General features: G+C 35.7%; 1 protein-coding gene across 2 annotated transcripts; it reads right to left on the reverse strand.

Moving 5' to 3' along the window:
* Positions 1–1,355: 1,355 nt before the first annotated feature.
* Positions 1,356–7,803, reverse strand: LOC104900943 (protein STRUBBELIG-RECEPTOR FAMILY 8). 2 transcript variants are annotated; one of them, XM_048634694.2, is made up of 16 exons: positions 7,347–7,803; positions 6,188–6,320; positions 6,015–6,086; positions 5,706–5,771; positions 5,536–5,607; positions 5,370–5,441; positions 5,131–5,202; positions 4,976–5,041; positions 4,805–4,870; positions 4,415–4,731; positions 3,966–4,222; positions 3,042–3,313; positions 2,819–2,954; positions 2,552–2,694; positions 2,312–2,468; positions 1,356–1,817 (listed from the first exon to the last, which is right to left on the reverse strand). In XM_048634694.2, the coding sequence occupies exons 1-16, from the start codon at positions 7,432–7,434 to the stop codon at positions 1,665–1,667; spliced, it is 2,142 nt and encodes a 713-aa protein (XP_048490651.1). In that variant the 5' UTR covers positions 7,435–7,803; the 3' UTR covers positions 1,356–1,664. The 2 variants fall into 2 exon arrangements, with proteins under 2 accessions (XP_048490651.1, XP_010686780.1); XM_010688478.4 differs by having other exon boundaries at positions 2,552–2,691; positions 7,347–7,799.
* Between the last annotated feature and the right edge of the window lie 12,549 nt (positions 7,804–20,352).

Raw genomic sequence — 20,352 nt, forward strand, 5'->3', positions numbered from 1 at the left:
CAACACTAAAAAATGTGTGTCTCCCGTTTCTATATAGAGGGAGTAATGTATACATTACAAAAATCAAACTTTTATAATTTTTACTAATGTGTGACTAAAGATATTAATGATACAATATATGAATTGACAAACGTGAAATAAAGAAACGAAAACATCTCTTTAGAATAGAGGGAGTAAAGATTTACACTTAGAAAACAAAACTAGAATCTCAAAATAAAACAAAAGAAGCTGTCATAATCCAGTGCTCAATTTGTTTAATTGTGCAAATTAACAGTGGTTAGGGTTAGCTCAGTTCACAAGAAAAAGAAATGCTTTACATGTTAGTTTTCTGTTTGTTTCTTCTTTTGATTTGTTTTTAGGTTGGCCTCATGCTCTCATTGTATCACTTACCACTTGTGTCTTTTATAGTAAGGTTTTTATGCTCCCTAGTATCTCTCTGAAAAAGGGCAAGGAAAATAGGAGAGCGGATTCATGAAAATACTTGGCATGTAAATAGTGACAACCTTTGATTAACTTGAGCAGTAACATTCTCATGTTATAATCCGTTAATATGTTGCTATGTTTGTTTACAACTTTACATGGGTGTTCCATGTGACCAACCTGTATTTGCTTTTGATACAATCTCACACACTTCTCATACTATTCCCACTTGCTTCATTGCTAAATGCCAACTACCCTGACTAGGGAGGTGGTCATCGGACCGGCCCATGTAGGATGGGCTAAGAGGATTCGAACACAACCACGGCCCAAACAGTAATCGGGTTCGATTAGTTTAGGTAGACCACTTTTGTCTCAATTATTTTTTTAACAACAGTAGTCAGGCTTAGGTCGATTGATGGCAAGTGGTCCCGGATCAAATAGTAATCGGGTTCGATTAGTTTAGGTAGACCACTTTTGTCTAAATTATTTTTTTAAAACAGTAGTCAGGCTTAGGTCGATTGATGGCAAGTGGTCCCGGATCCTACCTCGACCCACTTGGACCGTACTCTACATCAATGGGTCTAATATTTTTGGACCCTATAGATAAGGGTGTCGTACGAGTCTTAGTATGATCGAGTAGGGTAAAGGTCCAATGATTTCGGACCAAGACCCTAACCGGGACCTGCATAAACTAAAATTATTGAGTATTGACCCTCTGTAGTGACCTACATTGAACTGCTACACATCAGGAAATTTCTTAGAAGATTAGAAAAAACATGGAAATAAAAGTACGGTTTCCAAAAGTTGAGACCAAGGGCTTATCACACAACTGGAAAGTGAACAAAAATAAAAACCTGGACATGGGACATAAGATATATAAAAAAAATTGAGATAATCTTCGAGATGGGGAGTACACCATGATATCAGCAACATAGTTATCAGAAATGCAGCTCATATTTGCAACTCATTGAGGCTTGTGTACAGATCCTTGGAAATAGGCGATCTGTAAATGTACAATCAGTTTATATCTATAATCTATTGAAAGAAAAAAAATTACTTACATTGCCACTGAAATAAATATATGTACCAGTCATGTTCTGTTACATGGATTTAGGACTAATTACAGATTTCACTCACTAAACTGTCTTCCTTCAAGGCTTCAACCAGGTTCAGGCAGCCAATATACCCACCTCGGATAGGATTTCAAACAAAATTTGTGCCGATTGATTTGAAGTGCCGGGACTTCAAAATGACATGTCAATTGTCTCATGATCTGGGGTCTTGTACCCAAAACCAGAATCATCACTGGATCGCCTTTTTGCCACACCAGCCCTCTGCACCAACCGCACTAATGCCTGTACCACTTCCGACATTGGTGGTCGAAACTCTGGCTCAGGCTATTAAGAGACAGAGGATTTAAAAGTAAGCTTGATTGAACATTATTAGAAATATAGGGGATAATTACTACTAATAGAGCTATCATATGCAGTAGCACAAGAACAATGTGTCTTAGTTAAACACGTGGCAAAACAGATGCAGACCCGATTACCCGATTTGAACTATCTGACCTTAAATCGAAATGTACCTGATATCAAATGATCCAAATTTTGACCTGAACCAAATTAAACTAACCCAAATGGACTCAAAAATTAATGTGACTAACATTGATTAACTCATCATATTAAGCTAATTGACAAGCTAGATAGACCTAAATATAACCCGATCTGAACAACCCAATTGCCACCTCCATTTACACAGGCCAATTTCCCCATTGGTCAAGAGTTTCAATAATGAACTACTATTTCTTTGCAGCTCAAATGCTCAATATGCTTTGGCCACCTATCAATGGTATCATCAGCTACGCATCAGTTAAGACAGTTAAAGAAGTTACCTGAACACAGAGAGCAATGATGTCAGCAAAACGAGACAGGGACTTTGCAGGATACATGCCATTTAGAGCAGGATCAACCATCTTGGCTAGAGCATCTATATCATGCAGTTGAGGTGAAGCCCATCTAACAAGTGACTGTTCGGACCTCGGTCTTGAACTGAAAAGGGCTGATATTCTTGAGTAAAAGGGCAAACTACTATAAGAGTTACACAGAACAATAAATACGGAGGAAGACTGCACCTATCTAAGGGCTTACGCCCAGTCAAAAGCTCCAACATCACCACCCCAAAGCTATATACATCACTTTTTGTGGTGTATATTCCAGATAGAGCAAACTCCGGAGCACTGTAACCAAACGAACCTACCATTTGAGTAGATACCTGCTTTAGGGATTTATCAGCAGATATACGTTAGGTTTTCTTGGAGCTATAAGCAAATATATAAATATATATATACTTCCTGCGATCTTTTTAGTATATATGTAATTATTTAGCCTCAATTCTTTACCTGTCTCTCTGTATTTGGTGTTAAAGCAGCGAGTCCGCAATCTGAGAGATGAGGGTTGAACTCTTCATCAAGTAGAATATTCGCTGACTTGAAATTTCTATGTACAACAGATGGCAAACAGACTTCATGCAAATATCTGAGGAAAAAAGTTATGTTCAAGTTAAAATATCTCACAACTACCGATGAAGTTAATTAGGAATAAAGTCAATGCAATATAGCATACTCTAGAGCTCTGGCTGTTCCAAGTGCAACTCGGACTCGGGAATTCCATGTCAATCGTTTGCTCCCGTCATCAGAGAAGTGTAGCATATCATGAAGACTCCCGCTTCCAATGTATTCATTTACTAAAAGCCGCTGGCCGTGCTCTGTGCAATATCCTACCAGCGAGACAATGTTTGGGTGTCTGAGCCGCGACATATTAGACACGGCTTCGAGGAAATTATCCTCCTCTTGCAAGGATAATGCTGAATTATCAATCTTCTTGATGGCCAGGACCTGAAGTTGCACAACAATGGATGGGCAAGCACATAAAATGAGAAACCATATATATATATATATATATATCCATATTACATTATTCAGTCAGTGATGAAATGAAACAAATGATAAAACAATATTAACAAGTTTTAAAAACTAAATCCAAGTTTTCATGATCAGTTCAGAAAAGTACATTTATATGAAGTCCAATCCCAAGGACACAAAAATCCACAGATCCTTAATCAATACTTCATTCCTAAATAAGTGTTACATTCACTTTTGCACGTAGCCCAATGAGTATTTATATTAATATCTTTAATTGCGCACAAGTAAAAATTATAAAAAGCTGATATTTTGAAAGTATACTCCGCGACGAATCTAACAAGATCTCACTTGACTAGTTTTCTTTATTTAATTCCGACAAAATAGAGTCAATGTTAGTTGATGAATAGCGTTAATTTACTCAATATAATACTTATTTAGCAACGGAGGAAGTATTAGGTATAATTTATTTAGGCACATGATCACAATGAAGAACCAATTTTTATTATGCTTGACTAGCAGGCTGCTGGATTGATTTACTTATCAATGACTGCTTTGGAACCAAAAATAATTATCTTATTAGACCGAGATGCCGTATAAATTATTAACACAAAGTTCTGTAATATACCTTGCCATTCGAAAACTCTGCTCTGTAAACACGACCAAGTGAACCTTCGCCAACAATATTTTCTTGACTAAAGCTGTTAGTAGCAGTCTGAAGAGAGGCAACTGTATACGAAGTAGCAGTAATTGGGGACTTCACTCGTCTTAAGGACCCATTTTTCCCATTCATTTTCTCAACTAGTAAACTTTCTGTTGGTGGGGGTTTCAGATCAACAACTGCAGCTGCGCTTGTAATTCTCTGTTCTTGAATCTCCACATTAACTGCAAATTAAGAGTCGAAGATACAGATTAAAACAAAAAAGGGGGATCAAGCACCACCACTACTGATGTCAAAAATAAAAGTGAGGTTGTGAATTATACAGCCTCATTGACCTAAACATTAATGTTATGTATGGTTGTCAAACATTAATGTTCTAGGGGTGTTAAATACAAATTATGTGAGAGAGCTTCTACCTTTATCACTGCCATTAGAGACACCCCGCCCAGACATCCGTCCACCATTATCCTTTGTTCTCCATCTTCGCTTGCAGAAGAGAAGAGCAAGCAGAATACCAAACATAAGCAAGAACACAACACCTAATACTACCCCAATGATAGTTCCAATGGATGATTTTTTCTTTCCATGGGAAGGCTGGCTATCAGGACTCTCCGACGATTGAGCACTTCCTCCTGAACTTCTATGCCTTCTCTTTGTAGGCGTTCCAGGAGGAGGTGGAGTATATGGTGGCGGTGGAGGAGCCGGACCATTGTCAAATGAATTACCATCATAGCTGCTCAAAGACAACGATATTTAGAATGATAATCCAGAGAAAGCAGCTACACAAACAAGATGAGAACACTTACATAAAATTGGATATTGACTTAAGCTCCTGTGGTACCCAACCTGTGAAGTGGTTGTTTGCAACATTCCTGTTCAGCATAATGGTCCGGTAAAGAACTCTTTATATAAAAAAGCATGAATAGAAGAAACACACAGAAACCTAAGAAAAGAAAGCTTAACGAGGGTGGACTTACAGAGTATCCAAAGGCAGACTTGTTAGAATGTCAAGAGAACCAGTCAACTGATTGTTTTGAATCTCGCTGCAATAATAACATAGTATGAGATGTCTGACCCAAAAGAAGATCATTAATGGGAATGGCTAAAAGAATCAGTCTTAGCAAATACTCACAGTGTTGAAATATTGGTCAAATTCCTAAAAGTGGGGGGAATTTCTCCAGAAAAATTGTTGTGTGATAGATCTCTGCATGACATTGCAAAACAGCAGATAAATTCTTCTGAACCGCAAAGACGTCTATGCTACTAAAAGGACTGAAAAAGCGACTTGATTAATACTCTAATAAACACCATCCATGACAAGGGGATGTGTTAGGAGAATAAGAACAAGCATGTGATGACTAGCTGCCTTACATGGTTGCAAGGGCCGTATGATTAGAAAAAACATCTGCAATTGGCTGGGAGAGCGAATTACTGCTAACATTCCTGCAACAAAATTACAATAAGAAAAAAATAAGATTTATCAGTAAACTAAAAAATGACTCAACAGGTTACCAAAAGCAAGAGATGAGTCACTTACAAATAAGCAAGTGAAACCATGCTCACAATGGAATATGGTAGGCCTCCACTCAGATTATTGTGTGCTAGATTTCTGCACCCAAAAAAAGCATTTAATAACTAAAGATAAATCGGCTAATTCTTCCTTCCACAGATCAAAGTGCCACACAAACGTACACAACAAAACCTTACAGGGATGTCAGATTTGGTGGCAGTTGAAATGGAATAGCATCATGAATATTGTTATCACTCATATCCCTGTCAACAAAATTGAACTGTCAAAAACTTTCATCAATTGAATAAAGGAAACTGATGATGCAAAAATATTGAAAGCATAAGCAATAATTGAACATTCATAACATTGATCATTGCATAATATTGTCATCAACCCCTAAACTAATACAATCTTTGGAAATGTGTAGTGACTTTGTTGGCCCTTAGGCTGCATATATGGTAAAGTCTATAGATATAAGGCAAAAAAATAAATGAAAGCTTTCTCACAAAGTCTTCAATGAGGCAAGGTTTGTAAGCAAATATCCCATTGTCCCGCTTACTCCTAATCCGGAGATGTCCCTGTCAAGACAACAGCAATGTGGCATAAATTACATATGTGCACAAGAAACAGACATAAAGCAATGTACAACTCAAAAATCACACCCTGAGCAGAACCATACAGGGAAACGACAGCCGAACCATCACATTTGACCCCCTTCCAAGACTCTCCACATGGGTCACCGCCATCTGCTTTCCAGCCCGTCAGCTGAGAAGGATTATTCAGTGCACCGTACAAAACATGGAGTGCTTGTGCTGAAATTACAAACACCCCTTGTAAACAAGAGTAGCTAAGCATAAAACCCACAAATAAAAGGAAATGAAAACATAGGTGCCTTTAGCTTATGGAAAAGCACAAATTGCTAGGAAAGAAAGGAATTCAGTATTCTTTTTCCCCTTCAACAAGCTTTGCCATGACAACAACAATGACAACCCGGTATAGTTCCCCTATGGGCAGGGTAACCGGGTTATAGGGAGGTTCAGATGTACGCGACCCGACCCTAACCAGCCGAAACTAGTTGAGAGCATGCCACTAAACAACCACATCCATTATGATTCCCCACAATCGCACAGTGTTTCGAGAGATTCAGATGTAGCAGTCATACCCTTAACCAGCCAAGACTAGTAGGGAGACCATTACACAAAAACTGGCTAAATATTATCAATTCATTAGGCAAAGTGAAATTAAACAGGATTTTTAGCAACAACAATTAAATTTAATGAAAATAAACAGTGTTTTTAAGCAACAACAATTATTTTTAAGCAAGATTAACCAACAGGTCAATATTTAAAATATAGTAGTACTACAATAATTTTAAGCAAAATCAAACTAAATTGGACAAGAAACATTTACATGCAAAAGCTTTCCTCAAAAGGGTTCTAAACAATTAGCCTCCAAACTGCAATATACTTGGTAGTAGAGTACAACTAATGAGAAGGTCCCCCCATAAGTTTTCCTCACCTTTTTAACCTTATCTGAGGTTAAATTTTTCTATTTTTTGGCCACATTAGCAACACATTTCAGATAAAACTCAGTATAACACAAGTAAAGAATACAAACAATCTGGTCCCACTTCAGAGAAAAATCAAAGTAAATCACTGAAAAGGGGTTCAATTTCCCTGATCATCCGCTCTTTTCCCAGATTTTCTTTTTCCACCAAGAACAAACCAAAATTGCTAAAAAAGACTAAAACTTTAACATACCCAGATGCAAAAAAAACTGATATAAGTACAATAAACCCAAAAAAACCAAGAAATAAGAGCTTAAAATGAAGCATATACCATCATTTGCATCAGTATTTGCTCGGACCAAAACCAATGAAATACCAAACAAGAGGAGAATGCAAAATGAAAGAGAGTTTAATGCCATTTTTGTATGTTTAGAAGACAAAATGAGCTAAAAATTAGTGGAATTAATGAATAAAATGATGGGTGATTGTTACATCACATAAAAGAAACATTTGTTGAAAGAAGAAGAAAAAAGTGGTACAAAGAGAAAATGAAGGATGGTGAGTTTGATCGCCATTAAAGGAGGAGAGAGAGAGATAATGTGAGAGATTCGAAGCTTTGGTGAGTAAATGAGGAGGGAGAACAAGGAAGAGAAGAGTGTGAGTTAGTGATTGATTAGTTGGTGATTTTTATATAATAATATTATCGTAGTAATTATTTTAGTACTGATTTTGAGTTGGGTTTTTGAGGTTTTTTTGAAGATTTTAATGACTGGATTTTGTCGGCATGAAAAACAGAAAAAAGGTAGAAAATGAAGGTGGAAATGGCATCAAAATCAGGAGGAATAAGTGGGAAATAGCCAAATGGGTTGTTAAATGTGTGAAGTAGGGTAGGACTTGAGGTTAATTTGGTCATATTTTTGAACCAATTTATAAACCTTTTTGTCAAATTTTTGAATATTGAATGTAACATGATATTACATAGAAATGTTTAAAGTCATAGGAGTAAAATATTTTCATCATGTTTGGTAAAATATAAATGTTTATCATAGTAGTATAATTTACTAGCGAGAATCGTTTATATCACAAACCTATTCGATACCAAAGAGGAAATAGGAATTTTTGGAGAGTGAAAATTTTTTAGGGTGATTCAAGTAGTTGTTAGCTAAACTAAATTGAAGGATCTTTCTTTTTTTTTTTCTAATGATTTACAGCAATTAGGATCTGAGCATTTCTCAAATATTGGATATATGATGTTCATGTGGCTTTATTTGACAATAAATGGATAGATAATAATTGGTACGATAAAGCCATATAGGTCCATATTGTATCAATTCACCGGGTGATTGTATTAAGGGAGATAGCTGATAGGTGTTATTTGTTTATACCAAATAACCGATGAGAAATGTAGATTTTCAATTAGTACTTTGATATGGTCAAATATAAATATCTTTATCATACTTCTTTTTATGAAAAAACATTATGATGTGATAATTTAATGTTTTATTTTTAGTTTTTATTTAATATATAAATTAAATTGTTAATAATTAAATATATGTATTGGATATTAAAAATAAAGTACTTCTTCTGTTTTGTTTTAAATGCAACAAATGAATATTTTATATTTCAAAAATAATACTTATTTGTTGCATTCAAAACGAATCAGATGAAATAGATGAGTCAAACCAAGAGAATCATAATTCTGTCAAACTTAAAGGTCGTATACCTCTTTCTTGGCTTCTTCGGTTCGGCAATTTTGGACATTGTTCTTTATTTTTCTAGTCAAAAAAACTAAGGACAATATATCTTCGAGCTTGTGTGCCATCGACTATGAAAAAGTTGTCGGTGAAAATTTGGTAGGCTCATTCTATGGTAAGTGTCCATAAATTTTATGTAGAGATGGTGTCACAAAATTGGAACAAAGCTTGTGATGGAATATAACCTAGGCCCGCTCGAAAGCTTCAACAAATCTATTGAAAATCATGTGTACATATATAGTTTTTAACTTATCATCAAATCTTAGCTACACGTAAAGCATTAAAGTTATGTATACCAAGGTTTAAGGTATAGGCGTTGCATCAAAGATCCTTGGATCCAATGGTATGGCTTCTTATCTCTCACGTAGAAGAGTAAAGTTCAAATTTTGGTGGAAACAAAATTTCAATATTATTCGGGGTTGGGGAAGGGGGTTTGTGGCTTGTTGGGCCTCTAGGTGAGTGATCCTGTGAGTGGGCAGCCCAGATGAAATTCATCTTACCACGACTTTTCGAAAGAAAGTCCAAAAAACAGTATAGGCGCTGCAAGAATACAAATTGTAAATATTGATCATATTACAATTTTTTTTTTCGGTGACTTATATGAAACATTTGCATCTAAAATTGCCTTATAAGAAGATCAAATATGCTAGCTAAAACTATACAATTGCACGATTTTATGGTTTTACCATCCCTAGGATTTGTCCTATTTTGGTAGTAATTATCAAAATACACCAAATCGATTTATGAAAATCTCGAAATATCTTGAAAAAATTACTATAAGTCCACTTTTAGAAATAAATATACACTTTGTTATCCTTTTGTGTACAATAACAAATAAAAGAAATCCCCGACAGCCTGTTTGGTAGTTGGTCATAAATGGTGGTAATGGGAATGAATTTGTGTGTAAATTTGTGAAAAATATCATTGTCCATCCCATGGTAATGCTAATTTATCCTAAAGTGTCCACTTTCCTTCTTGAATTTTCATTCCCATCCAATACACCTTGTAGGTGGTAATGAGTGGTAATGAAAATTGCTTCCCCTTGGAGACAAAAACACAAGTTTATGGGTGAGATTGCTTGCCCATGGAGAAAAAATACCTCCCCATGGAGATATTAAGGGTGCTTCCCCAATAAAATTACACTTAAAATTCATTCCCATTACCGCAATTTATTAACGACTACCAAACGAGTCGTGAGTGTATGCAATATATGTTTTGCACCTTTAGAGTTCATTAAACGAGCGATTGTGCGAGGCGTGCAACTTAGCAAAGATGGAACCAAGAGTCATAGATGAAAGTTGTGGTCCTTCAATTATACTTTATCCGTATCTTTTTAATTTACTCACTTCATTTCGGGAAAGGAGAACCTAAGTACAAATTAAAAGTGTAGAGGGAAGAACTGGAAATGTGGAGAAAGAAACTAAAAATTGGGTTACAATCTCTATTATATAAGCCAAGGGAGGAGGTGTGGTGTCCTCTTTTGAAGTGACTAAAATATCCTCTAATAATTTTAAATAATATTTTTCTTTTTATAAAAAAATGAAAAATGAGAATCAATGGAAACTTGCCATATGAGTTGGTCAAACAATACCATTAATAACTTGAAAAACTAGATGGACACAATCAATTCACGAAATCAATTAGAATCTTCAACCAAAAAAAGTTTAGCAACATATCGTGATAACATAATATTTCATATTTACAAAGTTCAAACAATATAGTTTATTAACATTTATAATTGTTAAAGAATTATACTAAAGTCTCTGAAAAGAAAATTATTAAATTATCGACCAAATTTTACAGTGACGGTATTGTACAGTTAAAAATCATTCACTTTTAATTTAAAAAGATAATAACATCTACAAAAGAACCTTAATAATTTACATCACTATCAAAATAATTTTAGATTAAAAAAAAACATGTTCATTTGTATATAACTACATAAGATTGTCGATGCACCAAAATTAAAGGTGAACTGAAACTCTACAAAAACATTTACTTAAAGAGTTCGTGATCGTCACTAAAGGTAATAAAAAAATTACTTTGTCTAATGATCAACTACAGAAGATCGCCCCTTAATAAATTTACTTAATTACCCCTTAGTAAATCAACTACTCTAACAAAAAAAGATGAAAGATATAATCAATCTCAAATATAGCATAAAAAATTAACAAAGAAAATTATATCAATCAAATATTTGATCAATCAACATACAATCAAGTAGTAAATCAAAAAGGAAGATACAATCAATTAACAAAGTGAAATTATTTAATTTAAACAAAATACATTATTGATAAAAATATAAGAAATCCTTAACAAATCTCGGTAACATTCTTTTATCGCTCATCAATTTTAATTTTAAAGATCTTAAAGAAAGTATATATAAAATAAATAATAAAAGACGGGTTTGGTTAAGTGATATAGGCTTAATCAACAAAATTAGCTAGCCCAAAAAACATGTCCAATGTTCAAATTTTACCTTTGTTTATGCCCAAAAAAAGTTATAAATTATAATATAAAAAAGTGAGGCACGCATCGCGTGCATAAATTGCTAGTATTAAATAGTGGATTACATGGGTGGAAAATTGGAGAAAATAGATGAGACAGAATACCAAAAATAGAAAAAGCAACAATGTGTAGATTAAAAAGGAACAAACCAAAATAGAAATTGTATAGATTTAAAAGTGACGGATGAAGTATATGACTATTTTCTTTATCTAATTACTGTGATCTGATTTGTTTAGTAGAAAAGGATATTCAATCAAATTAAAGAAGATTTTAAGGAAATGAATTTCTAATTAGTATCACAAGTTTAATCATGTAATTTTCAATTCATATATTTTCTTAATTAAATACACCCTTCAGATTTGGCCACTGCAATAAATTGTTGTTGGCTTTACACTGTTGAGGAGCATATATGGTGAATTGGTGATGAATATATTCAATGTTCAAGTTTGGTGCCCACCAATAAAAAGCTATGGAGTAAAAAAACAAACTTGCATGGAAACATATTAGAAAAATACAAGCACTTAATGTAAAAGACACCCAAAATAGTACTAGTAATATTAATTTTCCTTCCAACATTTTTTAGATTTTGATGGACCACTTTGAAGTGCTACTCTTCTTCCTAGCTAGAACAAGTATGGACGAAAACAAGAGCACTTTATGCTTTGTAATGCACTATACAAAAGTATGTTTTTGCAGGGAATGACTGAAAACGACCATAATGTCCAATATGAGAAATTCAGAATTATTAGCTACTATATATGGCACTATTTGCACCTTTTTTTCAATATTATTTGCTGTCTTTGCTCGTGATCTTTTAAAAAAAAAACCACTTCACTCTTCTCGATCATGTACATAAGTTGGTTCCGTTCATAAATAGTTCGTATCATTGTCAATAACAAAATAAATCAACGATGATTACAATTAGTTTTGAATATTCATTTCAGATAGCACTCTTGATCCGAAAGGATATTTTAGATTGACCTCCGTAGCACGAAAACTAGCAATAAGCCGGCCCTAAATTTTGAAAATTTCCTAATTTGTATAGTACTCCCTCCGTTTCCTAAAGATCTTCCCACTTACTGTTCCTACAGATACCAAGGAAAATCAAGTTGTGCGGGGCATGGTGTGAGTAAAGTAGGAGAGAGAAAGGGTTAAGATAAATAAACAAATAAAAAGGGGTTAAAGTAGGAGAGAGAAAGGGAGTAAAATTGAATTAATAATGTAATGGTGGACCATATGATAGTGACATGAGAGGGTAAATAGGGAAATTTGTTTTGCCAAATAAGGAATAAAGCAAAAGTGGGAAGATCTTTTGGAAACACCCTTAAACGGAAAGTGGGAAGATCTTTAGGAAACGGAGGGAGTATATTACTATTATAAGACCATTTTATGCATGATTATTCTCAATAATTGTTAATTTTTAGATTATATGAAATGGATTTGGGTAACCCAAGAAGGAGAAGAGTTTAGTCCACTTACAAGCCTAAGGAGGTTCCATCCTAAAACCTATTGGTGATAGGAGGGGTAACTACAAAGCTTATAAAGTGGTTTAATTTCTCCTCTTTCTACAATGTGGAGCACTCACATGTGTTCATCAATGGAATTCAACATCAATGGGATTCAACAATAATTGTTTTCACTTTAATCCAATTTAGTTACATATTTTTTCATGCTAGTGCCTGTGGCTTCCAGCTAAATTGCATTATTTATCTATATTTACATGAAAAGAAATGAATACTTAGGCTACGTTCTTGTATAATGAGAAAATTTGATTTGAATTGAACAGAATTAGAAGGAACATAACTGAAATAAACTGAACTAAAAGAAACTAAACTACAAAGAGAATTTGAACTAATAAATTGAATTGAACTGAACAGAAAATAAGTTCAAAAGAAGAATCATAAGTAAAAAAAAAGAACATGAACTTACAGAAAACATGTGGAGTATATTTGTAACTACTAACTATACTATAAAAAGTCAGTCTAAATCTTGTAATAATGAATCAAGAGAATAGCTTATACCCATTAAGCCATAGGTGATAGGCCCCAAAAATGCTAAAGAGTCATAAACAGTAATGCGTAGATGGTGCACCAAGGTGTAGGATGAGCATCCTGCACCTTGTCCAAAACGCAAGGCAAGAAGAATAAAACGCACCATTCAACATGCAAAAAGTAATTGATTTGACAGTCAATGTACATTCCCCTTACATCCAATGTACAAAATCGAAAATTCAAAAAGTAAATGATTTGACATTTACTGTTCACCATTTAATAACTGATTTGATGTCAACTGTCATCATTTCCCCCCATATACTGTTCACCATTTCTCTCTTTTCCACACTCAACCTCCTTCCATGTTTAATGATTTTGAGAACAAAGGGAAAAAATCTGAAGAAATATCTGAACCTCTACTTTGAATGTCTGTTATTGTTCATTGTGTGTTATCACATTGTTCACTATATCACAAGGATTGTACTTTGGATGTCTATTATTGTTCATTGTGTGTTATTGACGATTTTATGGGGGGATGTCATTGTACATTTTGATTTTGTTAATGAACGACCACGAAGCCAAGAATCTACAAAGAAACATAATAGAATAAAAGTAACCCAATTCCTAAAGCTGATGTCAAGTGAGTAATTTGCAATCTTTGTGCACTGGTGTGTTGATTATTAAAAATCAATATGAGTATTAAAACAAAAGGTCAACATATAACAACATGATTATAACCCAGTTAATGTACATGAATGTCAACAAAGTGTACATGCAAGGTACGTGCATGTACACTGATGGTCATTACTTTGATCACTGAAAATAAGGATACATTATTGTTTGATTGAATGTTCACTGGATATGACTCAACGTACAAATTTTCTAGCAAGATTGTTCAACTACTAAGCCTGAATGTACAATGTTGTTATGACTGGATGTTCAAGTTATTTTATAAAGCTGACTTTGTTCTGTGTACATTAAAGTTGCGTTAATGATCATTGTGTATGACTAAATATACATTAGCTTCACTAACATGCATGCATAACATATTCTATAGACACAAATAAAACAAAACAAAAAAAAACTCAATATGGGTACTAGAACAAAAGGTCAACACATAACAATATGATTGTAACCCAGTTGATGTACATGAATGTCAACAAAGTGTACATGCAACTGTAGGTGCATGTACATGCAACTGTAGGTGGAGCTAATAATAAAAAAAGGAACCACAACCAACGTAAATATAGATAAACCACAATGTACACTGATGGTCATTACTTTGATCACTGAAAATCCCTAAATGTACACTCGTATATTATTGTACATCAAACCATATGCATTTGTACATTAAAAAAAGTTTTAAGAATGCAAAACGGAATATAAAATCAAATATCAACATTTGGAAATTTATAATAGAAATGAATGAAAATAAGGGAGAAATAAATGAAGAACAAAATAAATGAGAGAGAGAATTGAACCGCAACCAACGTAAATAAGGATAAACCACAATGTACACTGATGATCATTACTTTGATCACTGAAAATCCCTAAATGTACACTTGTATATTATTGTACATCAAACCATATGCATTTGTACATTAAAAAAAGTTTTAAAAATGCAAAACAGAATATAAAATCAAATATCAACATTTAAAAATTTATAATAGAAATGAATGAAAATAAGGGAGAAATAAATGAAGAACAAAATAAATGAGAGAGATAATTGAAATGGTTCTTGAAAAATAAATGAGAGAGAAAGAGAGAGAATGAGTGAGTGATGAGAGAGAAAGAGCTGACCCACTTTCAAAAATACTGCCAAAAATCTGCCCATATTGACTCTCTTAAAACAATCAAAACGACGTAGGTTTGCACGAGGTGCAGGATGCTCATCCTACACCTCGCTGCAGGATCTAAATTGCGCATAAACAGTTAGTTATAATGAAGCAGATCACTGTAACATGTTATCAAAGAGTTGTTGATAACTGGCGCTAAAGTCCTTTGTACTTGAAAACTCGACAGTGGAGATTCCCTCTTGCATTTTTAACTTGCAAGTTTCAACTAGTGATGGTCACTGGTGTGGGTTGGGCGGGCTGGGATGTAGGTCGTAGTGGGCTGGGTTGAGATCTCACGGCCGAGACCGGATCGTAAAATTCATGGGTTGGGCAGGCTGGTCCGTGGGTTGAAATTTTTTCGCCCACACCGGTCTGTTACCGGTTTTCACGGTTCGGGAAGCAGTTCTGCCGGTTCGTTGGTCTAGTGGGATGGACCAGGTTGGCGGGCCGGCATGAGATTTTTTTGTTAAAAAAATTATTTATTCATTGAAATTATTCATTATTGTTAAATAAAATCTTTAAACTGAACTATAATATATACAATTATTAATATCAATGAATAATTTCATTATTTTTAAATTTGATTGAAATATAATATATGCTATTTGATTAAAATACATGCAATAATTGCAATTTGTTGAAAATATACATAAGTTGGTTCAATATTTACTTGGACTGGGCTGGTCCGCTTCATTGGTCGGGCTGGACCAATTTCGTGGTCCGGGCAGGGCGGTTTTAGTAGCGGGCTTTAGTGGGCTAGGCTCAAGAAATCTGGCCCACGATCCACCCACCAATTTCACGGTTCGAGCTAGGCTGGACGGGGCTTTTTACGAGCCCGACCCACACGGCCCACGAGGTGGGCTAGGCTGGATGGGCAGGACTGGCCCGCACTGTTGGCCATCTCTAGTTTCAACATTTATTGTTTATGAAAGTTAAATACATGATGTAATATGTAACTACTCCCTCTGTATTTTTTATAGTTGTTATGTTTACTTTTGCACAACTGTCAAGGAAATATGTATGGACCATTGAAAAGTACTTCATCCGTTTAGAAATAGTTGCATCATTTCTATTTTGTGCATTATTTTTACATCTTACACTTAGATTGTCTTTGGTGATTTATATTTTAGGAAAAGTATAGTTATGTGGGGTCTTATTAGATTTGTCTCGATGTACTTTTTTTAAAATAAACTTTTTATAATTTTTACTTATTGATAATTAAAGATATTAATAGTTAAAATCATACATTGGCATGTGTGAAAGTTAGAATGGTGCAACTATTTCTATTAATGTAAAAGACACCCTTCAGGACCGCACGAGCTTTAGCTATAGACACCTTCCAGACAGCTCGAACTTGGATTGCAGCACAACACATGCACCACCGTTCCTGACCCATCACGACAAACAACTCCCATCCCCGACATTCCTCCTCCACCTTCCTAGCATCAACATTAATCTTCTCCCACCCCTCACTTGGCACCTGCCACGACTCCGGATGAGCAGCAGCACCTATAACACCCCCACACCTGCATTCTTCGCCCGCTCCATCGTTCACGCCCATCCACACTCGTCTTCACCGCATACGCCACAATTTCTTATAGTGGCGACAAATCCCCTTCAATTGAGGCTTTACACCTCACCCCCCACATAGCCCAACAAGTCGTGAGAAATAAGCTTACCTCACCTTCATCCATCTCGTTGAAACATCATGCAAACCAATCAGCCATCGAGCAGCACCCTCGCGTTGAAGTTTGATGGACAGCACTGCAGGTCTGCACTCCTTCATTGGTTTGCATAGAGCAAGAGCATGGAGGACTGATTCTTCCACATCATCACACACTCCACATACAACACAAATAGCAGGGACACGTTTATGAAGACCCACTTTAGTAAGCAACGCATCAAGGCAAGCTTACCAACAAAGAGCTTCACACGCGGTAAAAAGGCAGCACTCCAAATCACTTTCCAGAAAATCAGTAACATGCGAAGGAGCCTCTTCCACCCCCCCTCCACACATTCCCAATCAACGCCCTATATGCCGAGCAAACATAATACACCCCATTCTTCTCCAAATCCCAACACAAAAGATCTTCAGACAAACGGTGACTAATGGGAATTTCTAAGATATGGTCCACTTCAAAGGGTAAGAAAAGGGAATTCAATAAATCCACATTCCATGATTTACTAATAGGATCAACTAAGGCCCCCACTTCAACATCCGCATTCGCCTCCCCTCTAGGAGAAAGAATCTTCCTAGTTTGAGTTCCCGGAATCCAAGTATCAGACCATATTTTAATATTTTCACCATTACCAACCCTCCATCAAATCCCTCTATTGAACGCCCATCGAGCCTCCCAAATCCCTCTCCAAGTGTAGTTAGGCGCCACCCCTAACTTTGCTTCCATGAAAGAAGAGTTCATATAGTATCGAGCCTTATAAATCTGTTCAATTAAGCTCCCTTGTCTCATACCAAGTCTCCATGCCTGTTTACCAAGTAAAGCCCAGTTAAACCGCTTCATATCACGAAAATTGAGACCCCCTTCACTTTTAGGTTTGCATATCTTCTTCCAACCAACCCAGTGAATCTTTCTTTATCCCTGCTTTTGACCCCACCAAAACTGCGAAATAAGGGATCTCATATCATCACAAAAAGAGGATGGAAACTTGAAATCACTCATTGCTTAGGTAGGGAGAGATTGGGCCATTGTCTTTATGACAACCTCCCGACTAGATTTAAAAAGAACCACCCCCTTCCATCCCTGCAACTTCTTCCATAGTTTCTCCTTCACACCCTTTATAATCACCTTCGTCGAACGTCCAACCACCATAGGCAACCCCAAGTACCTATCATGTATATCCACAATTCGAACACCAAGAGAATATGCAATAGCCTCCTCTTTTATCCCGGCACACCTCGGCTAAAGGAAATAGTGGTTTTATCGAAATTCACCTTCTATCCCGAGGAGCACTCATATAAGCATAAGGCATGCGAGATGGCATCTGAATCTTGCAAAGAAGCTCTAGAAAATATAATGCAATCATCAGCGAACAATAAATGATTAACTGAGGGAGTCGTAGGGGATAGTTTGATGCCTCTCAATGAATTACTCTTCTCTGCCTGAGCGACAAATGAGAGAATACTTCTACACAAAGGAAAAAAAAGATAAGGAGAGAGAGGGTCTCCCTGCCTAATCCCTTTATTAGGTGCAAAAATCCTCCGAAGGTATACCATTCACCAACACAGAGAAAGTAATTGAACGAACACAATCCATCACTCGCTGCCTCCAACCTGTATCAAAGCCAAATCGAGCCAAAGCAGCATCAAGAAAATCCCATTCAATCCTATTATAGGCCTTCGACATATCCAGCTTCAAAGCCATGCCACTCTTCGAACTCCTAAGATGTTTCAAGTGATAAAACAACTAAAAGGCAACAAGGATATTATATGTAATCAAGCGTCCAATTGTGAATGCACTTTGGTTAACAAACATATCTTGTCAAGAAAAGCTTTCATTCGGCTGGAAAGAACCTTAAGACACAAGTTTATAAACCACATTACACAGTTAGATCGACCTGAAATATGCCATACTTTCTGCATTACTCTTCTTAGGAATAAGAGTAATAAACATGCGGTTCAAATGACTCAGAATCCCCCCCCCCCCTCGAAGAATGGTGACAACAGTATCAACCATAGACGGCCCTACAATATGCCAATACGACTGGAAAAACATCGGAAAGAACCCACTGGGGCCAGCAGCCTTAATAAGATGCATCTGACTCAGGGCAAAATGAACCTCCTCTTCTCTGTACTCCACACGCAAGCTCCCGTTCATCTCATCTGTTATCCAAGTCTGAAAATGTTGCAAAGCTCCATCAATCATAGCAGGGTTAGAAGAAGTAAACATATTTCTGAAATAGTTCACCGCCACACGCCCTATATTTCCATCCCCCTCATGCTTCACATCAGCATCATCTTTAATCCTGCGAATGAAATTCTTCCTTTTTCTTCCCGAAGCACTTTGATGAAAAAACTTCGAATTTTTATCACCCTCTGCCAGCCATAGAACTTTAGACCATTACTTCCAACAACTCTCCTCGAGGGACAATAACTGTACAATCTCTCCTAGAATCAGTTTTCGTTTCTCCAACTGATGGGTAGAAAGCCCTCATGTGTTTAGCTTCTTTAGGTCCTTTCTCTTCTTTTTCAGCTTCTTAAAGGATGGGCCAAACTTTTCTTATCCCACTCCTGAAGATCCGCAACACACTGATAAGTGCGTTTCTAATGCACTTTATGGACTCCTTTAAGCTTATTTTGATCCTTTTTCTCCCCTTTCTTCCCTCTTTCTTCTCCCTTTCTCCTTATATTTCATTCACTTGATCATTCTTGATTATAGTGATATTTTGCTAGATTTCAGTCATTTTTGACCGAATTTCTAGTATATTTTCTTTTACCTTATTTTGACATGTTCTTAATATAAGTAGATTTACCTAAGATGGCTACGAGTTGTAGATTGACAAAAGAAGCAATAAAAATAAAGCACACTTTGAGAAATGGTGCGCTTGGACCATGCCCCATGCCCACTCAAACAAAGGAGCACATTAGAATCTTGTTCAGGGAATTTCAAATGGATATAACTTTCGAACCACAAATTGGATGAAGGTAATTCTAGTTGGAGGTGAAATTTTGTTTTGGTAGTTTTCTAACGACTGGGCATAAGCTTGATTTGGATCTAAAATGAAAAAGTTATGCACGTTTTAAGTTGAACTATCCGACCAGAGCAGAATAATTGCTGCACTCGCACCAGCTCTGAGGTGCGCCCGCACCTATGACAACGGTGCACCCACACCTACTAGCGATGTATGTATGTTAGAGAACAGAAGAAATGGTGCGCCCACCACATGATTTTGGTGCGCCCGCACCATTTAAATCTGCAAAGAAAGCAATGCGTGTTTTAACAAGAGTTGTTTAATTTTAGGATGACGTTTTATTCTAGTTTTAGAGAGGTTATTAGGGTTCACTTTAGAGAGAAAAACGCTTTGCTTATTCTTATAATTGAGGTTCATAGATTAAAGTTGTTGATTTTTACACTTTCAAGGTAACTTTCATTAATTTAATTTCAAAGTTTTCAGTTTTTATTCTCTCTTTTCATTGTTATTCTTTGTTCCTCCTTATTGTTAGATATCATATATTGTAGTTTCTTAATTGCTTATTTTTATTAGAATTATTATCCCTTAATCATGTTTAGCCC

This window comes from Beta vulgaris, chromosome 8, assembly GCF_026745355.1.
Source record: "Beta vulgaris subsp. vulgaris cultivar EL10 chromosome 8, EL10.2, whole genome shotgun sequence".
Classification (NCBI taxonomy): Eukaryota; Viridiplantae; Streptophyta; class Magnoliopsida; order Caryophyllales; family Amaranthaceae; genus Beta; species Beta vulgaris.

What these genes read in the sequence shown, in the direction of transcription:
- LOC104900943 (XM_048634694.2), bottom strand. Translation starts at nt 7,434, where the DNA reads ATGGCATTAAACTCTCTTTCATTTTGCATTCTCCTCTTGTTTGGTATT. An exon ending in AAGTCAATATCCAATTTTAT is followed by an intron (nt 4,732 to 4,804) that starts GTAAGTGTTCTC and finishes GTCTTTGAGCAG; the next exon opens with CTATGATGGTAATTCATTTG. An exon ending in GGGCGTAAGCCCTTAGATAG is followed by an intron (nt 2,469 to 2,551) that starts GTGCAGTCTTCC and finishes AGCCCTTTTCAG; the next exon opens with TTCAAGACCGAGGTCCGAAC.